At 36.4% G+C, this 10,771-nt stretch overlaps 1 protein-coding gene across 3 annotated transcripts; it reads right to left on the bottom strand.

The window, feature by feature from the left end:
* Nucleotides 1-59: 59 nt before the first annotated feature.
* dync2i1 (dynein 2 intermediate chain 1) lies at nucleotides 60-9,899 on the bottom strand. 3 transcript variants are annotated; one of them, XM_039655713.2, is made up of 21 exons: nucleotides 9,760-9,899; nucleotides 9,391-9,444; nucleotides 8,679-9,315; nucleotides 8,514-8,569; nucleotides 7,973-8,173; nucleotides 7,206-7,283; nucleotides 6,689-6,914; nucleotides 6,501-6,597; nucleotides 6,221-6,350; nucleotides 4,062-4,173; nucleotides 3,864-3,958; nucleotides 3,495-3,624; nucleotides 2,789-2,961; nucleotides 2,514-2,676; nucleotides 2,315-2,422; nucleotides 2,101-2,162; nucleotides 1,943-1,994; nucleotides 1,618-1,778; nucleotides 1,362-1,493; nucleotides 973-1,196; nucleotides 60-804 (listed from the first exon to the last, which is right to left on the bottom strand). In XM_039655713.2, exons 1-21 carry the CDS (start codon nucleotides 9,772-9,774, stop codon nucleotides 633-635), a joined length of 3,078 nt encoding a protein of 1,025 aa, XP_039511647.2. In that variant the 5' UTR covers nucleotides 9,775-9,899; the 3' UTR covers nucleotides 60-632. The 3 variants fall into 3 exon arrangements, with proteins under 3 accessions (XP_039511647.2, XP_088985540.1, XP_039511648.2); XM_089129414.1 differs by lacking the exon at nucleotides 1,362-1,493; XM_039655714.2 differs by lacking the exon at nucleotides 9,391-9,444 and having other exon boundaries at nucleotides 9,760-9,898.
* Nucleotides 9,900-10,771: the final 872 nt, after the last annotated feature.

Genomic DNA, 10,771 nt, shown 5'->3' with positions numbered 1-10,771 from the left:
CAATGTTTAGAGAGCTAGATCACCAATAACATAAGTAAATAACGAGAGAAACCCCAGTCTAAATGCAATCATCTTTTAATAAAAAATATCCATTAATAATTACAAGTGACCTTGATAGCAAATAAATGAAAATGACATACATAAGATGTACTCAAGTTTAAATGCTAACTTGGTGTAAATATTCATTTGTACATATTGTAAAATAATAAAAAGGATATAAAGTATTAATATCCCTGAGGAACAGAAAGCTCATTTGTATGTGCTTCTTGTTATATTTAATGCAACTTTACAAAATGCTGCTTACAGCAAACAAAACCATTATGTTCCAGCCATCGTCAGCAAAGTTTCAGGACAGGTGTAATAAATATTAAGCCAGGAAAGTTCATTTGTTATTTGTATAGACCAAAAAGGCTATCCACTGCGACTAGTAAACAGCCATTTCTCATCCTCTACAGTTCATGCCATAATCAATGTAGTTTTGGGTACCTTACTGATGTGACAAGAAAATATAATTCACTAGGTCCGTCCATACTGTGTGTGATTTTCTCTAAACTCTCTTTGTGTTTTCCTTTGTTATTTGCATATTATCGATTTAACTGGATATGAATATAAATCTGGGCTCAGATCTTATATCAAAAAGCATCGTGCAAAGCAGAATCAAGTTTGTCTTTATCAGAGGCGCTAGGCACTGTAAGTGACTTCTTGAAATACTGAATCTCCACCTTTCCGGACTGCTTGGCAAGCGCAATGCCAGAAAATGTGTTCTGCTTGGCTGGCTCACCAAACATAGCCATGGCTGTTACCCTGTGAAAAGAAGTGAGAAAGCAGAAGATTTTAAAAACAGTGAAGAGGTAAATGGAATTACACATACAGGAATTACCTGACATATTAGCTTACTGTATAACACTAAATGAATTTATTTCATTTTTATCATATTAAAAAGATCTAATGTTTGATGCCCTGGCTTTATACCGGTCATTGTGTATATTCTCAGTGATGACTGGCATATAATCCTGCTCTGTCAGGTCCCAGATGAGCAGATGAGAGGCAGCATCCAGAACACAGAACACAGCTGGCCGTGTCTGAGACCACTGCACTGACAGAATAGGAGCGCCACTGGAACATTCAGACCACTCCAACAACGGATCTTCTCTCAGGACCGAGTGTAATCGAACTGTTCCGTCACTACAGCCAACCTAAGGAAAGGAATCAGAGGGGTTAATATAATGTTCCCAAAAACACATGTTCTAAATTTCAGCTAGATACTTTGAAGACCTGTCTCTTTTCATCACTAATAAAGATGTCTATGAACACAGAAATACTACATAATACACATACAAAGCAATTCAAGCTGCTTTTACCAAGAAAAGGGGTTCTCCAAAAGGACTGAAGTCAAGTGCTGTGACCTCCACTGGTCTACAGCTATCAAACTGCGATCTGTAGAACTTTGGAAGAACTTTCAAGCTATGCCTTGTACCATGTCTAACCAGACCCTTCGATGATAAAAAGAAAATCAAGAAACATTTTAAGAAACATTTCAAAACCAAGATAAATGTCTGTGATGGGAAACACCACCAAACCAAATGTCCACTATCTTCAACTTCATGCAACACCCACCATGTTAGTACCAATGAAGTAATGGTTCGAGTCAGAAGGGAGGAACTTTAACTGAAGGCTCACAGGAGATCCAAATCCCATTATAATGTCTTGAGGTAATCTCTCAGTGGTCTGTAGAGAAGAGCTGTGGAGTAATTTAACTTTACCGCCAGGCCTAAGACCTGCCAAGGTAGAGCGCATTATTAAAGTGAACGGGGTCTAATAGATATGATTTCAGCAAAGATGATTTCAACTGCAATTTATTTGTATAGCATTTGTTTGTAATACTCATTGTTCAAAGCAGCTTTACAGAAAATAAGAAAATAAATTTAAACTTTGGACTTACCCAAGTCTGTTTGAGATCCAGAATCATTTCCTTTGGGCAGCTCGACCACAACCTATCAGAGACAACAAAACATACAACTTTATCTAAACAATCAATGACACAGCGTCAAATGAAGTGAGTTTCTGTAAAATAAAGTTACTGGTAAAAATCAGACATACCCAGAGAGTTAACACCCCATTTTCATCCAGAGATCCTAACTGAAATGACAGTCCAAGAGACTCTAGAATTTGCACAAGTAAACAAGGAATTTCTTTTGGTGATTTTCAAGAAGAAAAAGAAAAGAAAACAAAACAAAAATCTTCCTGACCCTTAACTTTTGAACTGTACAGTAGTTTATTAAAAACAAAGCAAGTCAAACACGTTTTGTATTACCCTCTATGTCCGCAGTTAGTGTGCTTTTTGAACTTGTATCGGCAGTCGTCAGTACAGGTTCAACAGACACCACAGGAGAGAGATGACCCACCCCAGAAAGTACAGCATCTGCAAACATACACACACAAAAACTTTTAACTGTGACCTGACTCCAAATATCTATATTTAAATATGAATGAAGCTGTGAGCATTGACTGACCCGTAGAGAAGGTCGGGTAGCGTAGTATCCAGACCTCTTTGCCAACCACCAAGTTGCAGTGAGTGCCAGAATGTTCTCTGAGATCCCATACCACCACTGAACCCACTGCTGTACCAGCAAACACTAACGTAACTTTACCAGGACTGAAACAACAACACCTCACCTGAGAAGGTAGGATAAATAGGAGATTTGATTTTGATTAGACTTTTGGGTGAGCATTTCATTTCAGAAACATCAATAATGAATTTCAATCATTCCAGTATTCTTCTCCATACCTCAGATTCATAAAGAAGAATTTTTTGGGGTCTGGATGGCTCCCAGATGTTCCACACACAAATGACAGTCTCGCTGTCAAGCCGAACAGCACTGGTTTTGGAAGATGGAGGATGAACAGACAGAAGAGTCTGTCTCTGGACTTGAGAAAACTGCAGCAGACTCACCTGCCGACCTGCGAAAAGGTAGACACACACACAGAATGCGTGTTTGAGTATATTCACCACCGTAACACAGTTTACATTTCATATTTATTGACGTTGATCATTGTATGTGATGTTTGAAATTGAATATTGACCCAATTATCATTGTGAATATAAGCCTTAATTAAATCAGTTAATCATATAATGCGATCAAGTCTCTTCAGAAAATTTGGACTAAACCGCTCAATTCATATAGATTAGTTTTACAGCATCAAAGTGTTAGTTGCATAGCTGTCAATGGAGGGACAGAAAGCTCTCAGATTTCATCTAAAATATCTCCATTTGTGTTCTGAAGATGAATGAAAGTCTTACGGGTTGGGGTGAGTAAATGACAAAATATTAATTTTAGGGTGAAGTAACCCTTTAAAGCACATTTATTTACAATAATACAAAAATCCCAGAACTTCCTTCGCTAACACATTTATTCCACATCAAAATCATGTATTTTAATGTATACCTCTTAACCCTTGAAATTCATCAGTAAATGTTATTTGTAAAATTTTACCATGCAAAAATGGGAGTTTGGCATTGAGTTGAATGCAGCCATCACTGAAGGACAGAGCGTCTGTTTGAGAGCGAAGTCTTCGAGCAGAATTACTCTCTGTCATATTCTCCTCTATCAGAACAGCCATCACCTGACATGCAAAAAATACTTAAATCACCTTGTGGGTTATGGGGAATGACTGTCATGGTTCACTCGAGTTCATATGCACATATTGTTTATCTATTTTTATGACTGAATAACCCAAAACATGAGCAAAAACGTTTTTGCCCTTTTGTGGAAAATTATTTTAGATATGTGCAGATCATTTTTAACTGTTTAATAATTTGATAAAAAAAAATAAAAAATAAACCCATAAACAATATTCTTTACCTGTGCAGCAGAACGTAAAAAAGTAGTCAGACGTTGAGAATCAGTAGCTATTCTTGCAGTGGATTTCACTGAAGTGTCTTGAGACGCCTTAGATCCTGGTTACAGTTCAGAGAAGGAAATAGCACATAATAGACAATATTATTTATATACGTCCATTGTTGTTTGTTAATAATGACAGAGAAAATTTGAACACAATACCTCCACACGCTGCATTTCCTTCTTGTGGGTGCTGTGTCCATTTGTCTGTCATGTCAACTTCTTCTGTTTGTATATCTCGATCAGTATTGTCTTCATTGCACTGCACATAGGCCTGGAGACACATTTACATTTATTCATTTAGCTGACGATTTTATCCAAAAGCAACTTACAATTGCTATATATGTCAGAGGTCGCACCCCTCTGGAGCAACAAGGGGTTAAGTGTTTTGCTTAGGGACACATTGGTGTCTCACAGTGGATTTGAAGCCAGGTCTATCACACCAACGGCATGTGTCTTAACCACTGCGCCATCACCATGGGATTTTATGCAATCCCATGTGACACAAGAATCACATGGGATTGCATAAAAGCTATTTTGAGTAGGAAGAAAGAAAAACAAATCTAGATGACAGAGAAGGTGTTTAAAAATAACTTAATAAAACAAATACGGTAGATATAGGGCCCTATTTTAACGATCTAAGTGCATGGTCTAAAGTGCACGGTGCAGGTGCACTTAGGGTGTGTCCGTATTCACTTTTGCTTGTTTAACGGCGGGAAGAATGGTCAGTGCACCCAGTGCATGGTCTTAAAGGGTTGTCCCTATTCTCGTAATAAGTAATGGGTGTGTTTTGGGCGTAACGTGCAAAAAAAAAAAAAAATCAGAGTGTAATTTCCCATTCCCTTTAAATGCCAGTTGTGCTCGTGCCATGGCAGATTCGCTATTTACATGGCGGAATTTGCAAGTGCAAAGACTCAACTCGTCTCCAGAGAGCAAACGTATCTGCTTGTGCGCAAGGTTAAAGCGCGCAAACACATTTAGACTTAGTCGTGTTTTTCTTTTTCTATGCTTACAGTCCGCAATGAGACGACCCGAATCAAGACAGTAAAAACACACTCTTTTTTGTGCCACATGAACTGGCCGAGCTGTGCTCACACACGCACAGCTTTAACAGGATCGGCAACATTTTTCCCCTGCACTGCAGCATGCGAGATCACAACTTTCTCGTGCCGAACAGCATTGGGGAAAAAACACTCTATGAGTTAACACAAACTCACCAGCAAGAATAGCGGCTTCTGCTAGTCTTTCAAAGAGGTTAAGCTCATTTTTGGCTTACATAATAAAAATTGTCTATTTATTTATATGTAAATTCTGCCCTATGTTCCTTTTCTATGACCCTGTCATACCAACTAGGTGTCTTTTCCAGTGACTAGACCATTATTGTATTTGAAGATTCATACAACTGAAATTGGTTGTTTGATGTGTTTGTGTTTTAATGAATTATACCTTTAAAGGCAAACAAAGAATAGATATATTATAACGGTTACAATTATTTATGAGAATTTTACAATGCATTGAAAGGTGGAATACAAAGCATAATTAATACATTAAAATATTTCTATAATACATTATATATAAAGCCTTTAAGAAAAGGCTTTATATACTCCTCCATTCACCACCAGAGACCCTGAGTGTCTGTAGGCAGGACATAATCGCAGCATTTATCCAATGACCGTCTAGTTACAAGCACTGAAAAAAACTGTTCAAAGCAGCCCCATTGAGGTCAACTGATGCTAGGCTTCAACGGGGAAATAGACAGCGAATCTACGTGAATGTATGAGAACGAAATCGAGTCAGCCGACCTGCTATATGTAGCTGATTTTGAACAAACTTGTTTTCGAGATGAACGTGTTCTAACGCATTTTTTGTCAATAAAATGTAAACACAATAGTACATATTTGACCTTTAATTATTTGACATTATAAATCCTCACTGGGGTGAAGATACCTTCTGCTCATTTTAAATGAAAAACAAGATTATCAGGAAGGCGAGCCTTGAAATCTTCTAGCAACATTAGTAGTTGGAAACATTTGCATGCAGCACATCACTTGTCAAATAAAACCAGTTTTTCCCTTGAAAATTAGACTGCTTCCATATGGTGAAAATTGATAACTGCGTCGGGATGAAACTAGCAAATAACACTAGCGTGTTATATAACAATATCACTGTATGATAGGGCCCATAGAGTCAGATTTGTCCTGAGATAAGTCATTAATCTCATGCTGCCTATATTTTTCACAACATGGCCAAATACTTCAAAATATGACCTTTTTTTCAGCACACATAGCGTGGAAGTACCTACCACTTTCTAGATTTCTAACCTGTTTGGTATTGGCTGTTCCAAAGGTCTTGATGTACATGTCATACTCATTGACAGGAGGCAGGTCCAGCAGAGAGAAGGTGATGGAAAAGTCTAAATCAATCAGACGCAGAAGTTCCTCACTGCGCTTCCTTCAAATCAAATGGCTACTGATTAATTGATTAATTAGTCAACAAATGCAATTAATAATATTATTTTTAAATGTGTATACTTCATATTAGATGATCTCATTAGATACTCATCAAATACTCATTAGATTATTATAAAGACAGATAACTTACTTCTGTTTCTTGGCCACTTTTTGGCTAACCTCTCGCTGCTTTGCTGATACAAAATCAATAATTTTGCCTTGTGTTTGACTTTTTTCAGAGTGTCTTTCTGTGAAAACACAGCAAAACACTGATTTAGGTCTTCCTTTTCATGCTCGGTAGCAGAATGTGCAAATCAACATAAACTTTTGTATAACTACCTCTCTGGGTGATAGCTGACTCTATGGTTGTTGGCTTTGATCTTGCAGAGGAGATTCTCTCATTTTCCTCTTCAATGGCTTTCTGGATGGCTTCAATCTCTTCTCTTCTTCTGGGGCTCAGCTCCCTCTTCTTTTCTCTCACGTTATTGTCATCTTCCTCTTTCTCCTCCTCTTCATCATCATCATCCTTCTCTTCATCTAGATCCTCAAAGTCTTCCTCATAATCCTAAAAGCAGGAACAGCTCATTACTTTACAAACAAATTAACTGCATAATAAAATATGGAAGAAGAAGGAAGAAATAAATAAGGATTTTGTTGGTTAAATTCTGCATCATCAGGGAAATATAAACCAAGAATTGATATTTAAGCTAACTTGTATTTATCATAAATTCACCGAAATCTTTGATGAAATGATGACACCATGTCAAAATGACTTTGTTCTCAACAAAATGTGTTCACCATAAGTACTATCCGACTTATGTCATGGATGTAATGGGTGCACTGGTCTCCTTCACACCTCAAAATCCTCATCATAATCATCCTTATGATAATCTTTGCTTGATTCTTTGTCCTTTTCAGTATCTTCATTCCCCACCTTGAAATACAAAGGGATACAATCAGATTAGCTATGGAATTTACATTGGGGCTAGACAGTGGTTCTGAGACTTTAAAAGGAATATATTTTTATATTTTAGTTGATTTAGGCTGTTGTAATGTAGAAATGCAGCTTCTTGTGTATATTTTGAGACCTGTTTCTGTGTATATATACAGGTATATATATATATATATATATATATATATATACACACACACACACACACACACACAGAAACAGTGTATATTAATATATATATATATATTGTTATTAAAGGTCTGCTACCTGACTTAAGCCTGTTGCGTCTCAAAACTGTATCTTGTTAATTCTGTTTTTTCTTATTTAACTGGTGGATTATCAAAATGTTTTTTTATTTAACAAATTATCAAAGAAAAAAAAAATCATGTGGTCAAAAACCAAACAAATAAAAAATTGAACATGCACAGATGAATCATTTAAAATTAGAAATTTCAGATCGAATCTTCATTCCATGCCGACTTTAACTTATCATAACTGAACTTCAAACAGAAACCTTACAGAGATTTTTGGATCACTCATTTCAGCTTGAAGAGACCTCCTGAGTTACCTGAGACCTCCTGAGTTAACCCCCCCCCCCCCCCCCAACCACACACACAGACAGAACTTATATGCTTAAGCATTTAATTCAATTTAATTGACAATGTTTGTACCTCTTTGTCTCTAATTATCCTTTCATTCATGTCATGTCCTGATGAATCTTTTTGTTTCCGCTCTCTTTCACTCTTGGAGTCTGAAGCCTCCTTGTGCCTTCTTTCACGCCTTCTGTCTTTTTCTTCCCTCTCCCGGGTCTTTTCCCTATCCCTATCTTGGTGATGCTGTTCAACTTCTTGAGAGTTACTTTTGTTTGTCACCTGTTGACAAAAACAACTTTAGGAAGACCTTTAATATTTTCAATATTGACTAGCCACATTTTTTTATATTCTTCCATAATATCAGTACAGTTTTACACCACTGTTTTTTTTTACACTACTTGTCAAAATAAGAATTTAAAATGACTTTTCAATATCACCTCGATATACATATAAAACAGTTCCATTAGATTGTAATAATATTTCAGAATGCTGTAGGCTTTTTGATAAAAAAAAAAAATCATACTTATTCAGAAAACCTTTGACCGGTAATGTACATTTTTCTTATATTATCAGTACAATATCTCGCTCATAAATATCAACAATCTTATTCATGGCTTACATGACTTTCTTTATCCCTTTTTCTCTTCTCTTTCTCTTCTCTATCTCTTCTGTGTTCTGAAATAAAAGAGATCATATTAATAAAATTATCATATTAAATTTGGGATTTTCTATAAGTAAAAAAATAAAAAACAAAACTTTTTCTCTAGGCACACACTGTTCATACCTCTTTCTTTGTGTCCAGAATTGTCTTTATCCCTGTGTTTCTCTTTCCTTTCTCCTTCTCTCTGTTTTTCCTCATATTCATGTCGATTCCGATTACTTTCTCTTGCTCTGTGTCTTTCTCTTCTTTCTTTTTCTTTGTCTCTCTCCCTGTCTTCTTTTCCTCTTTCAGTTCTCTCCTCTTTCCTTCCATCTGTTTCAATTTTTCGCTCCCCATCTCTCTCAGCCCTTCTTCTATCTTTTTCTCTTTCCCTGTCCCGTTGTTTGTACATATCATTGTCTCTGTCTTTATCCCTATCCCTCCGTCTTTCACCGTTTCCCTTCTCAACTTGATCATGTCTTTTTTCTTCTTCTTCTCCATCTCTGTGTCTGTTGTAATCTAATGCCTTATCTCGCTCTCTCCTTTTCTCTTTATATCTATCATCCCTGACATCTTCCCTCTTGATATCCTGGTTTCTGTCCCTGTCTGGGTCTCTGTGTTTACTCTCCTCTCTTGTGCTTTCTCCATGTCTTTGTTTTTCTCTTTCTCTTCTTGCATCTGGATCAGGGTCTCTGTGTCGCCGACCAACAGATTCTCCATCCCTGTGTTTCCTGTGCTCCTCTTCTCGTTTGGATCTTCTTCTGCTCTCCTCTTTGTGAGTCTGGCAACACAATCACATTTTTACGGGTTGTGCTTTTAAACCTCTTTTTTTACACACAAACAAACGGCAGATTACCTGAATGTGCACTTTTAAGTCATCAGACCTCCATGTATCTTCTTTTGTTATTTTCTTATGAGAGGACGAGGGAAACTTACATTAGATGCATTAAAATTGTGCAGAATGAAGCTCATGGCTCGATTAACGTTAACATTACCTAATATAACTAAATACTGCTTACACAAAAGTAGATTATTTATATACCAAGTGTTTAAACGATGAAGTAAACATTTTACAGATTTAACTTGAGTGGGTAACGTTAAGCAGCAGTTTTATTTGGCTATCGATGAGCGGCTAATCGTGCTGTTCAGCTTTAAAACCTTCACAAAAAAAAAAAAAACAATCGCCACACAACAGCTGATCCATACGGGATAAGTGCTGCTTTACCTTCCCAGGGTACATCACTTTAAAGATCTACTCCTCAGCTCTTCTTTTTAATCCAACAATCACAAGTTTGTGTTGACAGATTTCACCCCCATACCGCTATACATCTACAGCGAATGCGCAGTTAAACGCTACTATGGTAACCTGTCAAGCCAGACTTTTAAATCGAGCAACGAGCAATCGCTTAATACCAATACCATAGTAAGACATTAACACCTTAATATCTTACTATGGCCAAAGGACATACTGACTATTGCTATGGCAACACTGTAGAATTTTGAAAATACGACATCTTTTTAACACGCAGCTGAGCTTTGTACTACATCTGCCAAAGCGATGTCTAGTTAATGCATTCTTGTTCAGACAGATTGGTATGTTGATGTGTATGAGTTTTTTGTTTGAAGTGGTGGCAACTGAGCTGAAGACGACACAAATAAAATAAAGGCGATAACTAGACACGCAGTCGACATTTGTTTTTGACACAAATTATCTATCCATCTGGAAATATTAAATAATACATTAAACAATCAGCTTCTTGTTAATGACCAAAGGGAGTGGAAAAGTCTAGAGACAAACTAGGCTAATAAATAAATAAATAAATAAATAAATAAATAAATAAATAAGGTTAATAAATTTAAAATATAGATAAAAATACGTTTAAAATAAAGAACACATTTAACAGTACATTTACAGTAGAATATATATACATTATATGATATAATATGTTATATAATATAACGTATAAAAAGTATTTTTAGATTTATAATATCAATTAATTTATATGAATAATATTAATAAAATGTTCAGTGTATAAATTGTGAGTTTATAAAAGATAGTTTCCTTAGCTATAAATTAAGGATGGGGTTGCTGGTCGTATTTGGGGGGTCAGTAGCATCTAAAAGATCGAAAACCCCTGGTTGAATCATCGCATCGCTATCGACGACACCCTGCTCATAAAGCTAGTGTTGTTTTTTTTTTCTCCAGTTGCTCAGGGTGGCGATTTTGCGCTGTAAAC

This window comes from Pimephales promelas, chromosome 1 (assembly GCF_988280905.1).
Source record: "Pimephales promelas chromosome 1, fPimPro1.hap1.1, whole genome shotgun sequence".
In the NCBI taxonomy this organism is placed as follows: Eukaryota; Metazoa; Chordata; class Actinopteri; order Cypriniformes; family Leuciscidae; genus Pimephales; species Pimephales promelas.
Note: the sequence above shows the minus strand (reverse complement) of the source record. Positions and strands in the feature narration are given on the sequence as shown.

Coding starts and splice junctions, on each gene's coding strand:
- dync2i1 (XM_039655713.2), bottom strand. Junction 6,915..7,205: donor ATTATGATGAGGATTTTGAG/GTGTGAAGGAGA, acceptor TCCTGCTTTTAG/GATTATGAGGAAGACTTTGA. Junction 4,174..6,220: donor GAACAGCCAATACCAAACAG/GTTAGAAATCTA, acceptor ATGTGTCTCCAG/GCCTATGTGCAGTGCAATGA.